The sequence below is a fragment of the Zootoca vivipara genome, chromosome 3 (assembly GCF_963506605.1).
Source record: "Zootoca vivipara chromosome 3, rZooViv1.1, whole genome shotgun sequence".
Classification (NCBI taxonomy): Eukaryota; Metazoa; Chordata; class Lepidosauria; order Squamata; family Lacertidae; genus Zootoca; species Zootoca vivipara.
In genome coordinates, this window is record NC_083278.1 from 249550 (window position 1) to 269901 (window position 20352).

General features: G+C 45.9%; 1 protein-coding gene across 2 annotated transcripts in view; it reads right to left on the reverse strand.

Annotated features, from left to right (window-relative positions):
* Positions 1–427: 427 nt before the first annotated feature.
* LOC118082970 (cysteine-rich venom protein TEL1-like) overlaps positions 428–20352 on the reverse strand; it is a 31986-nt gene continuing 12061 nt past the window's right edge. Inside the window, exons 1-8 of one of the 2 annotated variants that reach the window (XM_060272301.1) lie at positions 13194–13240; positions 11494–11555; positions 9104–9214; positions 7301–7391; positions 5456–5601; positions 4944–5038; positions 2693–2781; positions 428–1054 (exon numbers count right to left, since the gene is read on the reverse strand). In XM_060272301.1, the coding sequence (XP_060128284.1) occupies positions 927–1054; positions 2693–2781; positions 4944–5038; positions 5456–5601; positions 7301–7391; positions 9104–9214; positions 11494–11553 (720 nt within the window). In that variant the 5' untranslated portion in view covers positions 11554–11555; positions 13194–13240 and the 3' untranslated portion in view covers positions 428–926. Of the gene's footprint in view, positions 1055–2692; positions 2782–4943; positions 5039–5455; positions 5602–7300; positions 7392–9103; positions 9215–11493; positions 11556–13193; positions 13241–20352 lie in introns of those variants that run through there. The other variant, XM_035110872.2, reaches the window with a different exon arrangement.

The window sequence follows — 20352 nt, forward strand, 5'->3', positions numbered from 1 at the left end:
TTGTAGAAGGAAGTCCGATTCCCTTTTGTGTATGTAAACCCTCATAAAGAAAATGTGCACCTTCTAACTCCCCAGTTCTGTTTTAGGAGGGGTACACTTGTAATAGCTGATAATACTGACTGATTTTCACTGTGAATGTGTGAACTGATGATGCTTGCAGACTTGACCCAAATAACCCGTGTTTATTTCTCTAAAATATGTCAGTAAAAATGGATTTTCAATAAATACATCAATAAAAATGAAGTTCAAAGCAAAGGTATAGTCACTTCAGCAGTGCTTCAGATCAGATGTAATACAAAACAGAACAGAAAAGGCTATGGAAAATAGCCAACCTACAAAGAACAGGCAGGAGTCAGGAGAATTAAGTTTTTGTGAAAGCATTAATGGGTTTGTTTATTTTTTAAAAAAACATACCAGGATACAGCAAAATCCCACACGTGTTCGTGATCATTTGCTAAAACTATGGTCAGGTGGAACAGGGACAAACTGCCAAAGATTTCAGTACTGTACCAAGTTTGAAAACAGAGAATTTCACCGTTATATTTTGTTACCAAAAGTTACAAAATCTAACAAACAACTCAAGTTTGAATCTGAAAAGGTTACAAAATCAATCTCTACTATATGGAACAATGCTCAGGATTAATATATAACACAGAATATGCCTTCATTGCTGTTTAGTGTAATTGTGAACTGTGGGTTTACAAATTTTAACAACAACAATAATTTAGTGCAGATTTTTGTCTAAGGTAAAGTTAAACTTAGTAGAGAGGGATGGCAAACACATTAACAATGAGTTTTGGGGTGTTCAAAACATTTCTGAAGCAGAAAAATCAGCACAAAGTGGACATTTGAGAGTTACTTTTTAATGATGAATTTCAGTTAAGAACGGATCTCTCAAGGTCAATATTGTGGCGCTCGTGTATGTTTTATATTATTTCTGTTTTGCATTTACAGGAAGCTTCACATGTTTCCTGGGTCAAGCTCTGATCACAGTTAAAGTACTCCAGCAGTTCTTCACAGTCAGGAGAACTGTTCGCATACTTGCATGGGTTGGCTGAAAAGTATCAAACCAAAACAAAGTTAGATGCAAATGAGAGAAAGGGATCTAGTTATTAAAAACAAAAACTAAAAAAAAGCACAAAAAGAGCAGCGGATGGGTAAAAGAGGATACTGAGGTAGGTTTGTTTAAGCATTTCCCTCTTGCCCGCAATACTTTGTTCACTCCCCAAGTGAGCTGCCTTTACATAATAAAACACAATTAAATGACTTTGGTGTGTTTTACTTGGAAATAATGAAATAAATAAGGTATCCTTTCCACTGAGAAAAAATGGGGATGTTGCAATCCCCGCTATCTGATTTTCCATGTCCCTGATGGTCGCTACCTGGTCTGCTTGTCATCAATGGGCTATTTTTTAATTAATATACAACAGGCATCCCCAAACTTTGGCCCTCCAGATGTTTTGGACTACAATTCCCATCTTCCCCGACCACTGGTCCTCTTAGCTAGGGATCATGGGAGTTGTAGGCCAAAACATCTGGAGGGCCGCAGTTTGGGGATGCCTGATATACAACAACCATAAAACAAAATTACAAAATGCAAAATAGATCAGCAAATACAACTATAAAATAATTGAATATCCTATAGTTACAGCAAGTCAAAATTCTACTGTAGGAATTCCAGTAGATTGACACACTGATATTTGTCATCAAGGTGGGCAAAATGTTTTTTGATGAGAGTTGTGAAACTTCAAATATTAGTTGCTTCTTGTTGTATTTTGATTTTCCTCTCAGAAGCTCAAGGCTGTGTACATGGTCTTCTCCTTCTCTCTTTAATCGTCATACAACCCTGTGAGGTAAGCTAGGCTGAGAGTTGGTAGCAAAACTACAAATGCATGCAGTATTTATCGCTTGTTATTCTGCAGGCTTGGCAAACCTTCTGTCTGTTTTGCGGTAAATCTCAGGACTATAAAACACAGCAGTTAAAGCAAGGAGGCTGCTTTTCCAGCTTCCTTTACATGATCTCTGAACGTGAGAAGAAACCGGCTGGATCAGGCCAATGACCCATCGAGCCCAACAACCTATGAGTGGCTGGGGAAACCCAACCAGATTGGCGGGCTTTAAATATATTATTATTATTATTATTATTATTATTATTATTATTATTAGCCTGCAAACAGGACCTGAGCACAAGGACCTGAGCCATGCAGGGTTGCCATATTTCAAAAAGTAAAATTACAGACACCTGTTGAGCTTTTTATAGGAAGACCCCAAAATTGTTGAACTTTTTAAAGCTCCAAAATAGTGAGCTTTTTGAGCTGTTTCCACTGCTTTTTCCATCACGTTGCCATACATTCAGGTTTTCCCTGACATTTTGCCGCTTCGGCAAAATTCCCCCAACACCATTTTTACACCCGAAAACCAGGAGGCAGAGCCGAGCCATTGTGGGGAGCAGCCACCTCACCCTCCTTGACTTTGTCTAGCCCACTTTTAAAGACAGCCAAGTTGGTGGGTCTCCAATCTACATACAGTATTCCAGGCGCAGGAATGGGGCCCGGGGGCCCAAAATGCTTCAAAGCCCCTGAAGGGGAGCAAAGTTCACAAGTGAATCTGGAGCAATTTCTTACATCTAACACTGATTAGAAAAAGATTACTATTATCCAGAAGAGTTACTTTTCCATCCTCCATTACTTACTGCAGAGTCTATCCTCGCAGTTGTCAGGACAGTCTCCACAGGATGGGCCTTCCTTGTAGGGCGTTGCCAATGTTTCTTCTATGTTCCCTCTGATATTACAAAGCAACACAACACGTGGATTATCAAAGTACAGATTTTGAAAAGTAGATATACCATATTTTCCATGTATAATACGCCCCCATGTATAAGACCCCCCCTATTTTGGGGGACTCAAAATTAAGAAAATGGGGGGGGAGATTGTCAAGAGTTGTTAAGCTTTTTTGGGGGGGGGGAAGATTCCCCAGAGTTGTTGAGCTTTTCTTGGGGGGGGGGGAGAAATGGCCACAGTTCTTGAGTTTTTTTGAGGGGGTATTGCCGAAAATCGCTCACCCGGCTGACCGACGCTGAAAATCGCAAGCGACACAAAAGCCGCCTATCGCCCAACCAATTGCCACAGGGGCAGCCAATCGACAACAGCCCTTGCAGCGGCCACCAGTCAACTGTCCAACAGCCACTCACAATCTCATGCTTGCGGCTGCAACCAATCGCCCATACCGGCCCCTCTGCATTATCCGTGTATAAGACGACCCCCAATTTTAAACATAATTTTAAAAGAAAAAGCTCTCATCTTATACATGGAAAAATATGGCACGTTAGCAGACAGAATGACTGTGATAGATTACAGGGTGTGATACTGTTGATGGAACTTAAAAGGCTGGTGGGAATTTATACCTGAGGAGCGGACCCAAGTGAAGCCTGCTGGCTCAGTTGAGCCCAACCCTTGGGGAAGAGCCAGCCTAGCAGCCTGCCTGTGATTGGCCGATTTGCAGGCAGGCTATGATCCATCTTCCCAGCTGGTGCAAGGGTCCATCTAAGGGTTGCACCGGCCGGGAAAGTCCCAAGAAAATTGCCCCCTTGTGGGATCCAGCCAGGGGGTGGAGGCGCTGTCCCGCAATGCCACCTGACCTCAAAGGGGTAAGTCTACATATTACATGAACAGAGATGGTAAAATCCCTTCTTCGTATCAATTCTGAGTGCAAATGGAGAATTTCATGTAAAAAAAATAATGAATGCATGAGAGAAGGAGGCTTAGCATAGCCATTGCCCATTGTTACTTGGCTGAACTGGCATGCAATCAGTTACAGGTAGGTATCCGTGTTTGTCTGAGTCGAAACAAAATAAAAAAAATCCTTCAGTAGCACCTTAAAGACCAACTAAGTTTTTATTTTGGTATGAGCTTTCGTGTGCATGCACACTTCGTCAGATACACTGAAACAGAATCCACCAGACCCTTATGTATATTCAGAGGGTGGGGGTGGGGGTGATGGGAATGGGTGATGGAGCCACCTGGAATGAACAAAGATATAGGATTCTTATCTCATTATACATGATCAAGCTTTCCTTAGCACCTCAGCCCTTGCATTCCCCCCGCAAGACCAATTGCAGTCATTAACAGTCGTTAACAGTCATCAACAGGTTTACCACTCCTATCAGCCCATCACCCATTCCCATCACCCCCACCCCCCACCCTCTGCATATACATAAGGGTCTGGTGGATTTTATTTCAGTGCATTTGACGAAGTGTGCATGCACACGAAAGCTCATACCAAAATAAAAACTTAGTTGGTCTTTAAGGTGCTACTGAAGGAATTTTTTTATTTTGGCATGCAATCAATCATGGGTACTCTTGAGGCCCACCCATCCTTAGAAGTGGACTGGCCAAGTGGATTTGAAACAGCAACAGTGCATCACGGTGAGAAAGTAAGCATACAATCTGTGTTAAGGAAACAGTAGTCAGCCCCCTACCAGAGCAGCTGCCATTAAACCCCATTGTGCTGGATCATTTCCAGCCCGTCTAAAATAATTGGGCAGGATACCTGAGTCCATGAGGGCCACCCAGGTTCAGGGAGTCAGTTTTGTTTCAGCTGTTTCATACAAATGAGACTTTCCCTACCCACAAATACTATTCCATTCATGTGTTAAAACAGCGGGTTGGTATGCTCCTTTCAAGGCTGGCCAGCCCATGAGGCAAAGTGAGGCAGCTGCCATTGTGCCCACCTCCACATTCCCCTTTGCCACTGCCTGGCTCCTCCAAAGAGGTGGCAAAGGAGGTGGCATGTTCTCTTTGGCCTGTTTGCACACAGAGACCTGTTACTTGTGTTGAAATGGAGGACACACACACACACACACACACACACACTGGAGCTCTCTGCATGCACGTGAAGTCTTAAACAGAGAGAATTAAGAAGGTACTATGAGAGTTCATACTCACAAAGGGCAGAAGCGGCACATATAAAAGTAAGAGGACTTAAGTTCTGGGCAGCGGACAAAGGCACATCCAACCTCATGTGAATTATACCAAACCATCTGCAGTGGAGAGAGAAAGCACATCAGAAGAGCCCTCCTGGATTAGGCCAACATCCCGTCCCGTCCCGAATCCCGTTCTCCAACATGGTGGCCAACCAAATGCCCCGCTGGGAATCCAGAAAGCAGGATTCGAGCCTTCGCCCTCTGCCACCAAAGGCATAGCCACCAAAGCTAGGAGCAATTGATAGATTCCCCCCCCCCCATGAATTTGTCGAATTCTCTTTTAAAGATGTCTAGGTTGGTGGCCAACGCTGCTTCCTGTGTGAATGAGTTCCTTTTGTGAGGATTATTTTCATTTGTTTTGTGGTTCATATTTTTATTTGCAAGTTGTCTTGACCTTGATTTTACCATAGCAAGGGGGATATAAATCTTCAAATGAAGGAGTACAAAGAATGTTTCTAGTGTTCCTAGTCATACCTGGGTATATCCCAAATAATCCTTTTCTTTGCCAAATTCGTTGTGGCCATATTTGAAAGTTGCCCCTGAGTTATACCAATGTTCGATGACCTTGCTCCAAGATCTTTCAAAATTTGACTGTGACAGGCTTTCGCCACATAAGATACCTGCAAGAAGAACGACGTGGTTGAATGCATGGGTGTGTAATAGGGACCAACTCAAATTTTGCAGCCCCATTCACGGGTGGTGAAGTCGGGGGGCCATTTTGCAGAAAAATCCACAATGGGCAGAAAATCACAATCAGGGAGAGGTTTGCTACTGCTATGTAATTATTTAGTGTATTTGTTACCTGACCTTCACTGAACTTCCCAGAATGGGTTATATCTAAAAGAAATTCAATAGGATACCAAAAAATGCAAGGCATAGCGTTTAAACAATATTATTTGGGAGTGCGGAGACACTAAGAACAAGCTGTGAAAAATCACACACACACACACACAAATACTATTTTCAGCTATTATTGTCACTTATTGGCCTGGTTTGGCTGAATGCAAAGCCAAATTATAGTTTAGTATAGAAATATAGAACTATAGAGTAGGAAGGGACTCCGAGAACCTAGTCCAACTCCCTGCAATGCAGGAATATGCATTTGTCCCATGCGAGGATCGAACCTGCAACCTTGGCGTTATCACCACCATACTCTAACCAACTGCTCTTCGCTCCTTCATAACTCATGCTGCCACCCCAGAGTCCACGGCTTGCCAACACTTCCGCTTGCCTTGTGCCTGGGTCGAAGCATTTCCCCACTTTCCCTGTGATTTGTAGGGACTGGCCTGAGCAGTCTTCTGTTTGCGCCGCCACTTTCCCCAGGAAAACCTACTACTTAGTGATGAACTGGTGCAATCGCCCATCCGCAGGGAACCCCATTAATGTTTGTTCCAATCCAGTGCCATACCTGCCAAGTTTCTGCCTGAGAAATAAGGGACCGGACCGGAAGTAGCAGACCGGAAGTAGCGCTGCCGCCATTTTGGAACTGGGCGTAGCATGCTCAGAAGTGACTTTTGATGCTGCTGTGCCCAGTTCCAAAATGGCCGCCGCACCAGAAGTCGCGCTGCAGCCATTTTGGAACTGGGCAGAGCAGCATCAAAAGTCGCTTCTGAGCATGCTCCGCCCAGTTCCAAAATGGCCGCCGCGCCAGAATAAACCGGGGGAAAACAAAAAAAATCTGTTTTTTCGGCTGGGGACAGCCGGAAAAACAGGGGTTTCCCGGGGAATACGGGAGACTTGGCAGCTATGTCCAGTGCTAAGGAGAATTGTTTCCCGGGGAGAAATTGCAGAACAAGCACATGTCTGGGTGAGTGAAGCCAGATATTCTATAGTAGTGCATATAACAGTCTCCCAAAAGTTTTGTTTCTGTTGGTTTCTTCCATGAAAAACAGCCTGAGCTGGCTTTCAGTTTGAGCACTTCTACAACAGTGGAGTTCCTGAGGCCTTTTCTTTCAGGCAGAGCCACAGCTAAGTGATCTTGCCCCCCCGGCAGAACCGTCCAGATTGCGCCCCCTAGCCATGGACGAATTAGTTCTTTCCACCTCTCCTCCAACCCTGCCCCCCACCCATTCAATTCCCCCTCTATTTAAAACCATTTCTTATGAGGCACTAATCAATATTTATATTTATGGACCTATTTTTAGCCGATTTTGTGCCCCCATGCCGCCTGCTCCCCTGGCAGGGGCCCGTCTCACCACCCCCTAGCTATGGCCTGCCTTGCTTTCAGGCTATTTCCCTGCTCCAAATGCACTGGAATTGCTCTTTCCTCCAGTGGCTTCCCTGAATAATGTGTGAGACAGCCTTTTCCACATCACTTACCGTCAACATATCTTTGTTTGAGGGGACTGCTTCTGGCTATGCATTCGCTGGCCCAATTCTTAGCACTTTCTGCAGCTTTCTCGCTCCATGTCTTAGCAAGGAAAAGAAAGAAGAAAAAACTACAAGTGAATTTAGGTCATCTCTCTTTCTCTTTCTCTCTCCCCAGTGGAGTGCACACAAAGCAGGTGAACTGCCATCAGTTGGGCATTGGGCGGAAAAAGGAGGCTGGATCTGGCTCTCAACTTCCCTCCACCAATGAGCCAAGAGCTTTGCTAGCACAGCTTCAACTAAACAAATGGAGCGGGGGGCGGGGACCCACTTGTAACACTTGGGGGGCGCATACTGTTCTCTTCCCAGTGAGCAATGCATATACAGAATCCCCCTGCATACGTCCCTTAGCTGGAGTAAAAGAATTTAGCGCAACAGAGCCTGGAGGTGCTCTGCAAAACATCTTAAATGAGCATCCTTTCCCCTTTAAAATGCTTAAATCCCAATGGTTATATAAATTCACAAAGCACAATCCAGCCAAGGTTAAGCACTTTACATTTACACTCATTGAAGTCTGGTATCAGGCACAGGGTAGAGCAGGCATTGGCAACCTCTGGCCCATGGGCCGGATATGGCCCGTGGAGGCCGTTTATCCAGCCCACGGGACGCCCGTGAACCAAGCCGCCCGCTCGGCAAGTCCCCCACGCTGCGGTAAACTTGGGGGGGCTTCTCTGCAGGGCAGGGCAGGGAATGGAGGGGGGAAGATTTAGCTGTCTGCCTTATGCTGAAATGGGAGGTTGGGTACTGTGTGAGAATGATGGGGAGGGTGTTTTTCAGTAAGCAGTGCAAGCTAATGCGTGTCTGCTCACAAGCAAGCCCTACTGAATTCAATGAGACTTTCTTCCAGGAAAGTAGAAGTAAGTTTAGTAGAACTCAGTGGAAGCAGATGCAATTTGACTAGTAAATCACTTAAACTACTCATAAATTAGTTGAAAATATATTAAATAAAATATATGGAAGTTTATTTAATATTTTTTTACATTTTAAGGCCCTCAGATGCTCCAGGGAAGCACAGTGCACCCTTTGCCACTGTGGGGAGGCACAATGGGATCCTCTGCCGCCGCGGGGAGGCCCAACAGGGCCCTACACCACCGCAGATATATATTGTGATATATTGTGATATCGTGATATTTAACTGGTGCTATATCTTGAACTGGTGCCTAGCGTGCTCTGGTCCATGGGGTCACGAAGAGTCAGACACGACGAAACGACTTAACAACAACAACAACAATATTTTGATATTGAAAAGCAGATATTGCCCAGCACCAGTGGGCATATGCCAAGATTGCAATTGACAGGTCCTTCTTATTTCCGTGGAGGACATGCAATGAGGAAAAGGCAGGGCGAACTTAATCCAGGGGAAGGGTTTCCAAAAGTGTACCCAGCGCCCACCCTTGTGGGCAGCAGGATGTAGACACAATCTAGATTGAAAGTAGCATGTTGAGGAGCAGCATGAATGACTTTAGAGTGAGTAAGAGAAAAGTACATGTTTGTGCTACAAACAAGGTAATGTGTACACAGCCAAAGAGAGAAAATCAGAGGATAAGAACGAAGGATCAGCAAAGTTGAAGCAGGTATTACAGGCCCCAACTTTGGATATCTTCATAAAACACTTCTGTCACAGCGCTCTTTTTCTGGTTCCCAGCTGCACTACTATGTTCTACACCCCAAGTTATCATGGAATCCCTAAGAGTTGAAAAGCCGAGAATAATATCTAGCATCAACGTCTTGTAACATCAGACAATTCTCTCTTACCATTTTCAGCATATTCCTGGCAGTTGGCTGCACCCCTCTCCTGAAGTTATTCATTTTCTCAATAATTTCCTCCTTCTGCTCTTCGGAGAGATTCAGCACTGTGCTGTTCTCCTAAAACGCAAAGCAAATAAAAAAGACAAGTCTGCCATCAATTTATTTGATTTGAAAAAGTTCCACTACCCACCCTCTGCTGTGATTTGAATTGCCTCACATTTCCCTGCTCAGTTTCCCTGCCTTTAGTGGCCATTTGCAAAATCGAATGCAACCCACTAATACTTTAAATACACTATGGATGCAATCCTGACCCCTAATCCACAGTCCATAGGAAGTTTTGATCCAGCAGGCGTCCTCATTCACTGGCATGCACTGCTGAAAAAGCCTCTGTGGGAGCTGTGGAAGGGCATTCCCCCTGGCCGCCACCTTGCGGTAGATGTGCTCCCCCCCCCCCCACAGAAGAATGGATTTGTGCAGGCTGTGGTGTGGCCAGAGGTCTGGGTAGTCCTGCTCTTCCTTCTTGCTGCCTCATTGCAGCATACAGGTTTGGTTTTCAGTAAAACATCCAAATTATTCCGTTCAGAAATCCAGGGGATGCTGAAGCGCTCAAAGCACATGGACCATAAATAGACCCCCCCAGCAAGTGTTGCAATTGAAAGGACTGCCATTCAGCACTCACAGGCAAGTGGTATCTAAACTGCAATACAGTATAGGAGACTGCAAAACAATCTCCGTCTGTTCCTATCTGCCAACAAATCTAATGTATAAATTCCACAATCAAGTTTTCTTCCACAAAGGGGGTTCCTACTCTGTCTTCAAATCATGTTACTGCAGAAGGTTAGTTTTAGCATAAGCGTATGGATCTGAATGTAGCTGAATGAGACAACGTAAACCACATCTATCTAATTCAGGGGTGGGCAACCTAAGGCCCATGGGCCATAAGCGGCCCACGGGGGCCATTTAACCGGCCCATGAGCCACCCCCGAACCAAGCCGCCTGCTCAGCGAGTCCCCACACGCTGCACTAAAAGGGCATGGCGCAGGGACTTGCTTCCATGGCGCTGGAAATCGCATCTGCGCAGACACAGGTGCTGGAAATCGGTGGCGCACGCACAATCCAGCCCACAAAGGGATCTCCGCTGGAGCGAACCGGCCCAGGCAAGATAAACCTTGCCGACCCCTGACCTAATTGCTGGAACTGATGGTGGTACGAGTACTGGTACTTTCTTTTTATCATACCTAAAGGTCAAGGTAAAGGGACCCCTGACCATTAGGTCCAGTCGTGACCGACTCTGGGGTTGCACGCTCATCTCGCATTATTGGCCGAGGGAGCCGGCGTATAGCTTCCAGGTCATGTGGCCAGCATGACAAAGCCGCTTCTGGCAAACCAGAGCAGCACATGGAAACGCCGTTTACCTTCCCGCTGGAGCGGTTCCTATTTATCTACTTGCATTTTGATGTGCTTTCGAACTGCTAGGTTGGCAGGAGCTGGGACCAAGCAACGGGAGCTCACCCTGTCACAGGGATTCGAACCGCCGACCTTCTGATCAGCAAGCCCTAGGCTCAGTGGTTTAACCACAGCGCCGCCTCCAAACTCTCCCTCTTAGAAACCACACAGAACTACCTATCTCTTCTGCTTGCATTCTCTCACAGAGACCACACAGACCTCCTTCCCTTTCTCTCTCTCTCTCTCTCACACACACACACACACGTGAACATGTCCACCCTTCCACCTCTCATTTTCTTGCAAGCACAACCACAACCACTCCTCCTCCCATTTGTCACCAGCTGCACTGGACTAGTAGGCAACAGCCAACTGAATGGGGTGATTCCCACCACTCTTCCTTCTCAGTCAAGGGAACACAGAGCCAAGATATACCTTCCCCTCAAATGCCTTCTCTCACATCCACAAACACACAGCCCTCCATCTCTCTCTCTTTCTCTTTGTCTCTCTCTTGTGCATTTGCACACAGCCTCTAAACTCAGAAGGTCGGCAGTTTGAATCCCCACGACGGGGTGAGCTTCCATTGCTCGGTTCCTGCTCCTGCCAACCTAGCAGTTCGAAAGCACGTCAAAGTGCAAGTAGATAAATAGGTACAGCTCCGGTGAGAAGGTAAATGGCGTTTCCGCACACTTCTCTGGTTCGCCAGAAGCGGCTTAGTCATGACCCGGAAGCTGTACGCCGGCTTCCTCGGCCAGTAAAGTGAGATGAGCGCTGCAACCCCAGAGTTGGTCACGACTGGACCTAATGGTCAGGGGTCCCTTTACCTTTACCTATCAGCACGCTGTACTGAGGCTCACTATCAGGAAAATAATACTAGTTATACCACTCTAAGGGTCAGCATAATTATGGCATTTGTAGCTGGACCACAAGATTGTCCTGTCAGGCATTCATACCTGTTCTAGAGATGGGGGCAGCAAAGCAGCCATGAGCAGGAGGAGGTTGGAAAGAAGCATTTCTGGGGAAACAAAAATAATCAGCAAATGTGATTGGAGTCTTCTGGTGCTTACATTTGGGCGTATTTATTTACTCAGAATTACCGTAGGTCCCACTGAATTCAACATGACTTGGGGATTATCCACACTCACCTTTTCTCTGCTCATGGTCCGCACTTTAAAGCTCTGTGTGAAAGCACCCTTTTTGCCCCTGAGCTTTCCCTACGAAAACCTGCCCTTTAGCACTCAATAACAACAAATGTTAATCCATGGGAAATCTGGATCGACTTTTCTCCAATTGAGCCCTATAGAGCGGGTTTTTGCAGGGAAAGCTGCAGGGCAAAAAGATTTTCTTGTCACCTGTTTTGGGCATGCTCACTGTTCAGCTATTGCACCGCTAATTTAAATTTGGCAGAACAGAGAGTCTATGACTGAGTGGTGGTCTAAAGCAGATTATTATTTCCTAACGTTGAAGAAGTCAAGAAGTCTTCATGGAGCAACTCCCCTATCAAGAAGGCTTGCAGCGTTTGGGATTTTTTAGTTTAGAGAAAAGGCAAGCAAGAGGTGACAAAATGGAAGTTTATAAAATCATGCATTTAAAATGATAAGCCAATCACTTTGTTAATTTAAAAGCAGAATGGGATGTCCAGGTCTTTAAGGCCTAGTTTATCAGACAGACATCCCATGGGAGAGGGGGCCACAGTGGGGGTGAACCATTGAAAATCTCCCGTCTCCTGTGTCTGGTCATCCTGTGAACAAGTCCTTTTGGCCATCCCCAAGGCCTGGGCATCTTCACAGAAGCATAGGTAGCTGATCCTTCAAATAACCTGGTACCAAACTGCATAGGGCAGCCTTTCTCAGCCTTGCCCCCCCCCAAATATATTGCTGAACTACAACTCCCATCATCCCTAACCAGCAGCACCAGGGGTCACAGTTGGTGGGAGTTGTAGTCCAGCAACATCTGGCAGGGGCAAGGTTGGGAAAGGCTTTAAATGTAATCACTAGCACTTTGAATTGGGTCCAGAAATATGCTGGTTATCAGTGAAGCTGGTGCAGGATCTTAACAATGTTTAAAAAGCATATTTACATATCATAGGAGACGGTCAGCCCAAACTTCTCTAAACAGGAAACCTGGATGCCACAACCCAAAAGGCCGATGCTCAAGCCCACATCCACCACGATGCTTCTGTGCAAGGTGGACCATGGAAAAGGGCCTCCGATTTTGAACACAGGTAGTGGGCACATTCATAGGAGAGGAGGATAGTACTTCAGATAACGTGGTCCCAAACCAGAGCATCCTAAGTTATGGCTTCAGCAATAACCCTGTTCCTGCATTCTGCACCACCTTTTCAAAGACAACACTATGCAATATAGATAGATAGATACAGTAGGTAGATAGATAGATAGATAGATGATAGATTGATAGATAGATAGAGATGATAGATAGTAGATAGATAGATAGATAGATAGAGAGAGATGATAGATAGTAGATAGATAGATAGTAGATAGATAGATAGATAGATAGATAGATAGATAGATAGATAGATAGATAGATAGATAGATATAGTAGATAGATAGATATAGGATTACTGCACTATAACTAAGGCCCTTTCTTGTGCAAATAGTGGCTAAATAAATAAATAAGCAACCAACCAACCAACCTTATCCAGGGAGCTATTTTCTGTGTCTTCTGAAAGGTAGCAGAGTGAGATCTAATTTGCTTTGGAGAGCTGTTATATATATATAGCGAGAACACTTCCTGCTTCATAAACTGGTGCTGCCAAAAAAAAGGGGAAGAATACTACACTACATCCATACCAAGCAAACTGTATTTCTTTTTTTTAAATCCTGTGGTTTTTCAGCTAACAGGTGGTTGTAAAGCTCCCAGTTGAACTGCAATGCTCGCTCTATCTCTGAAGGCATGGATACTGATATACACTGTCATAAGCTGAAATCCTGTGCCTTTCTTACCTGGCAGTTGAGTCCCATTTGCACTGTCAAACCTAATACAAGATATTTAGCCTGCTGTCTCACTGGGCTCTGCATATCTTACTTATCTTACTTATGAGCAGACATATAGGATTGCACTGTGAGGTTGGTTACCTGACATGGATGCTGGAGCTGCAAGGCCGCTGAAGCTGCTGTGAGGGCTCAGAGAGCTTGGCAGACCTTGAGGGAAAGTGCTTCAGTCCCAGCCTTCATTGGAGCAAAAACATGGAAAGCAAAGTTGCCGGGGGGGGGGGGGGGAGGAACCCCACAATGAAACTGTCCTGTGTTCCTTACTCAGCTTTGGGGCTGGTTTTATTTCCCTTGGGTCATGTCTCCCAGCTGCAATTCTGGTTTGCAGAGTATCCCACCACATGGCTCAGCCTGTTCCCTGAAGGGCTCGTCCACAATTCCGCTTGCCCCGTCCTAGAAAAACGGGTCTGGGAGATTTCCCTCTTGTTCTGAGCTTTCTAAGCAGAGGTCTGAGCAACTTTATGTTTGTCCTGCCACTTTCCTTGAGAAAACCCGCTGTTTACCACTTACATTGGAACAAATGCCAATCTGCAGAAAGGCTGGCTGACATTTGTTCCAATGCAGTAGTAAACTGCAGGTTTTCCCAGGGGAAAGCAGCAACCCAAGCAGAAGTGTGGGTGAGCCCTAAAAGCAGGCACCCCAAACTTTGGCCCTCCAGATGTTTTGGACTACAATTCCCATCATCCCTGACCACTGGTCCTGTTAGCTAGGGATCATGGGAGTTGTAGGCCAAAACATCTGGAGGGCCACAGTTTGGGGATGCCTGCCTAAAAGGAACCAACAGCACAGCAGGTCCACATTTTTGGGAACAGACCACGTTAGTTTGAACCACTTCAGACAAGAGCTGCCTTGCTTCAAACAAAGTCTGAATACCTCCACAGCGGACAGCTTTAGTTTCGTATTCATACTTTTTGTCCAAAGTGGATACACACCCCTCCCCTCGACATAATCCTGCTTCAAAACAGTATGGTCTGCACTAACATGAGATTCTCTACATGCAAATGTATTCAAATTTGCCATGGAATCAACGTTAGTAGCATTTTGTCACTCCGTTTTGCTTGCGGGGAGATAAGAAGGAGTTGTTATCTGCCCTACAAACACACATACATATACTACATACTGAGTCATACTTAAAAATATGAGTTGATATCTTAATTTTGTAATGATACTCCGCGATCCTGACAGCAGATCACATGCCTTTCTCAAGCTCACTTGCAGGGGTAATTTCTTTCAATGCTGCCATGGTGAAGATGACCTTCCTTTCTCAAATAAAATAAAATAACTGTTTTTTTATAAGAGGGTTCACTCATAGCACATAGAACCATGAGGGTTTTCTACACACACACACACACACACACACACACACACACACACACCAGATGTCAGCCATGCTCACACATCCAGTGGCTGTGCTCTGTGTGAAGTTTCAGTGGACACTTCTCGTATCATGAGAAAGGGAGAAAAACTTGTCGCTATCCACTTGCTCTAAACCATGTGCAATCTTATAAATCTCTACATATAAGGCTGACAGGCGGAATACTTTTAATATTTGTGGTTAGGCACCATTGCCCTTGAAAGGTAATCTAAAGCTGTTTTATAAGTACAAATCAACAGCAAATGGTTGCTCGGTTGAACATTCGGTTCCCAATGTTTGCTGGACGTACTGTACGCACAAAGGATGGAAACAAAGCAGGTTCACAAAGGGAAAAGCAAAGTCTCTGCATAATCAGGAGATTCCCCTGTCCTGCTGAAATGTAGCTTTCTGGATAAGGCATTTCTATCTCTCACAAATGTGTTTTAGTCAAGATTTGTGTGATGTCAAAATGATGGCCTGACCTGGGACTGGAACTGCAGCTGGCTGGCAGTGTTGGGTGAAGAAGCTGCATTCATGGCTCCCTCACATGCTGGCGCCAGGCCCCAAAGGCTCAGCTCAGGCATGGCTTCCCTCCCTGCAGCTCTGGCCTTGATGGGGGAGCCTATTGTGGGGGCCCTCGTTGTGCCCTCTCAAAAAATGTGCCCAGGGCCGCTGCCACCCCCCAGCCCCCTCCACCCTCTGCAGCAGTTCCTTGTCAAATCTCCCTCTCCATATTGCCTCGCTTGTATTGAGTTGACTTTGCTAGTGACATCATTGGTCACTAGACTAAATTGGCCCAGCCTGGGATTTTTGCCAACCTCATGGCAATTGTTTCAACTTTGGCATTGGGTTGACCAGGCATCCCCAAACTTCGGCCCTCCAGATGTTTTAGACTACAATTCCCATCTTCCCCGACCACTCATCCTATTAGCTAGGGATCATGGGAGTTGTAGGCCAAAACATCTGGGGGGCCACAGTTTGGGGATGCCTGGGGTTGACCTTAGCGTTGGTTGGAAGGAAGGTTGTAGACTCTGCCTGCCCCTCCAAAGAAAGGTGTATCCTCTTGAAGTGTCTGGGAGTAGGTACCTCTGTCTGGATGCTCAGGCAATCCCATCAGGACGATCCTATTTGATATATGTCATAGGACCTCCTCATAAAAGGTTGAGCCCTTCAGGCACTGCCAGCAGATGGGCTGGGGGGGTTGTACCCAACCTCTTACATCTGTAATCAATAACATTATGGTATAACATTTGACCAACAGTTTTGGGTTTTGTGTACAGTATTCCTTAATAAGAAAGTCGGGTTGTGTGGGGATTTATGTGCCTGGGTACACAAGTCCTTTTGTAATGAAAAAATCAAGGTTAAAAACTGCCAACCTACCAAGCCAAAATGTTATCAGGCACTACCTTCCTTCCTTCCTTCCTTCCTTTTTTTCTAAACTGGAAAACAAAGTTGTCTACCTCGCTGGTAACTTCTAACTCAGGCACCTCCAACCTTCGTCCCTTCAGATGTTTTGGACTACAATTCCCATCATCCCTGACCACTGGACCTGTTAGCTAGGGATCATGGGAGTTGTAGACCAGAACACCTGGAGGGCTGCAGGTTGGGGGTGCCTGTTCTAACTTAAGAACATTAACAAACAAGTTAAGAACCACAGGTCCCAGCGCCAACTTTTGGAGGACTCTGCTTTCTACATCCCTTCCCTGGGATACCTATGCATTTGTTCCTACTCTCTGCTTCGTGTTACTTAGGATGTTCCTGGGCCACTTTGCCTCTTATCCCATGACTGCTAAGCTTATTCAGGAGTCTTTGGTGAGGTACTTTTGTTGAAAGCTTTTTGAAGGCTAAATACACCCTGCTAAGTGGATCACCTCTGTCTTGACACTCTCAAACAACTCTAAAAGGTTAGTAAGACCTTGGTTCTACTTCAGCAAGGCTTACTCGTCTATATGCTTGGGTTTTCTTGTTCTTAACAATACTCTCCACTAGTTTCCACAGGACAGGTGTTGAGCTAACTGCCATGATTTCCAGGATCCACACCCGTCCCACATCTGCTCTAAAAATTGGTGTTACATTGGTGTTACCACTTTCCAATCCTCAGGTATGGAGACGGATGTTAGGGAACAGTTACCGGTACATATTTTTGTTAGAAGATCAACCATTTCAAATCTGAGTTCTCAGGTCAATACAATCTGGACCTGATGATTTGTGTTTGTAGTTTGTCAGTTAGGAAGTTGTAGCCAATAATACTTATGGCTTGTTTGCATCCCACCATGAGTTTCATGTGGTTTCTTTCTTCCTGTCTGAGTTCCAGTTGTGCCTGGGGTCATAAGCACCAAGCCGTTGGCAGCAAGTCCTAGCCCCTAAAGAGCTGCTGCAATGGTGCCCCATTCTGGCCCATTTTTCTTTGATTTGACACTCAGCATGCTCCTAATAACTCATACCATCACTTGGCATTTAATTAGCTGCAGGATTTTACCCATGCTTGGTTCTTTGTTCTTAAAAAGAATGGAATTAAGAGCAGTAATTGACAGCCATTAGTTTGAGAATGCATTTATTTTGCAAGATTACAATAATTTTTTACAGCCAATAAAGAGCTATGAGAGAAGGAAATTAAACTTAAGAATGAATGTCTAATAGTTTGTTTATTTAAAAGTTTATTGCAGCCACTTTCTAATTTTAAACATAAAATAAATGGGAATGCTATAATTTGAGTTCCACAACATACCACCTGATGGTTACAATCACAATCTGAAGCAGTTATACAACAAATTTCTAGCTTACTGAACAATATTCTAAGCAGTGGTTTGTGTGGAACTGAAATATAAAGCAACGTTAGAATGTGATGGGTAGGGAGAGAATATATTTGCAATATTTGCAATTTGAAATATTTGCAATATTTAAACATTTGGCGTTGAGGATTCGAAGCATTCTCTAAAACATACTGTAATAATAGTTTTTTTAAAAAAATAGAACAAAACCCAAAGTGGACACAGAGATTGACATATTTCTGTCACTCTTTTTTGCAGCTGGTGCTGCCCAGGACTCTTCCTGCTGTGAGTGCCCACAGGCCCTGTCCCTGCCTCCTTCCACCTGGTCTAGGGCGGGGCCTGGAAGGCCTCATAAAGGACTGCTGCCGCCGCTCTGCTGCTGGTGCTGCCCAGGGGAACTTGAAACAGCACAGAGTTCTTTTTAAAATGCTTTTAAAAGAATTTTTTATGTTTTTATCTTCTTTGGGGTGGTAGGTGGGAGGGATTTTTAGTTGGGGGTGGGAATCTGTTAAATTTTAGTGTATTTGTAATTTTTATTGTTTTTGGTTTTATTGTTTTATTGTCTTTTTTGTGTTCTTCTTTTGTTGAGTTCTTTGCTGTTTTTTACAGAGGTTTTATTTTGTTTTTAAGGGGAGGGGTCAGGGCTGCCCGGGAGGGGGTCCCAGCAAGCAAAATGGCTGGGGCAGATTCCACAGGGGGGTGTGCACTGGAACAACCGATCTCAGTGGTCACGGGTAGGAGGAGGAGTTACGCTAAGACCAGACCATGTCATTACCGAGGAGGCAGACTTAGTCGTTGTCTGAGGACTATCCCTGCCTCCAGGTCTGGTCCTGACCGGACGGATATTGGAATAGGCAAGGGATACCCACATGACCTGAAGGTGCTGCTGTGCAATGCCAGGTCGATGATGAATAAGACCACCGCCATTCACGACCTGATTGTGGATGGAGGATTTGACCTGGCATGTGTGACAGAGACCTGGTTGGAGGAAGCCGATGGGCCCGTTCTTGGCGCTGCTTGCCCACCAGGTTTCTCTTATGCACAGCAACCCAGGCCATCTGGGCGGGGAGGGGGGGTTGCAGTGATTTTTAGGAAGTCATTAGTTTGCACCAGGCGTCCTATTGGGAAGACCCAGTTCTCTGAGTGCATGTTCTGGAAGTTGGGCAATAGAGGCAGTACAGGATTCCTTTTGGTGTACCGACCTCCCCGCTGCACCAAGGATTCCCTGCCCGAGCTGCTTCAGGTCGTGTCGGATGTGCTCCTGGAGACACCTAGCTTGGTTGTCTTAGGGGATTTTAACATCCATGCCGACACGACCTTACAAGGAGCCGCTCGGGACTTCGTGGAAAGCATGGCCACCATGGGGCTGTCCCTGAATAAGTCTGGCCCAACTCATAGCCGCGGACATGCCTTGGACTTGGTGTTTACCTCTATGGATGTTGGTGATCTGACATTAAGTAAAAGCGAAACAAAAGAAGTGCCATGGTCAGATCACTTTCTGGTGCAACTGGACTTCTCCGCAACCCTTCCCCTCTGCAGGGAGGTGGGACCGATTCGGATGGTCCGCCCCCGCTACTTAATGGATCCAATTGGCTTCCAAAGAGTGGTAGGGGATGTTTTATCCCATGTCGATGGCCTTTCAGCTGATTCCCTGGTGGCCCGCTGGAATGCGGAGTTAACCAGCGCTATTGACTGTCTGGCTCCGAAGCGCCCTCTCAGATTGCATGGAGCCCGGACAGCCCCGTGGTTTTCCCCGGCGCTGAGGGCAATGAAACAGTCGTTGAGACGGCTAGAGCGCCGGTGGCGGAAAACTCATTTTGAATCAGACCGGACACGGGCTAGAGCTCAACTTCGAGCCTACCAAGTGGCAATGGCGACGGCGAAGAGGACCTTCTTCACCGTCTCCATCGCATCTGCAGAAAACAGCAGCAGGAGACTCTTCCAGGTGGTTCGCAATTTAGCGGAACCACCTGCTCCATCCGGGCCCAGTACGGGCCACATGATCTCCTGCAATGATTTTGCAAAGTTTTTTGCAGATAAAGTCGCTCAGATTCGGGAAGAGGTAGACTCCACCGTGGGAGCAGGGCCGGGGCGGGGGAGTGCTAGAGTCCTGTCTAGTCAAGTTTTGTGGGATCAGTTTCAATCTGTTACCTCCGAGGATGTGGACAGGCTGCTTAGACGAATGAAACCAACCACCTGTCTCCTTGATCCTTGCCCATCCTGGCTTATAAAAGCTAGCCAGGAAGGGCTGGGCGATGGGCTTTGCGGGTTGGTAAATGCTTCTCTCCATGAGGGAGCCTTCCCAGACCCGCTGAAAGAGGCGGTTATTAAACCGCTTCTTAAAAAACCATCTTTAGATCCGGCCAATATGGCCAACTATCGCCCAGTCTCAAATCTTCCATTCTTGGGCAAGGTGATTGAGCGAGTGGTTGCGGAACAACTCCAGGCACGCCTGGAAGAAGCGGACCATTTGGATCCCTTCCAGTCAGGATTCAGGCCTCATCATGGGACTGAAACTGCCTTGGTCGCACTGGTCGATGATCTCCGGCGGGCTAGGGACAAAGGTAAGAGCTGTTTCCTTGTTCTGCTGGATCTCTCAGCGGCTTTTGACACCATCGACCATAACATCCTTCTGGACCGTCTAGAGGGCTTGGGAGCTGGGGGCACTGTCATGCA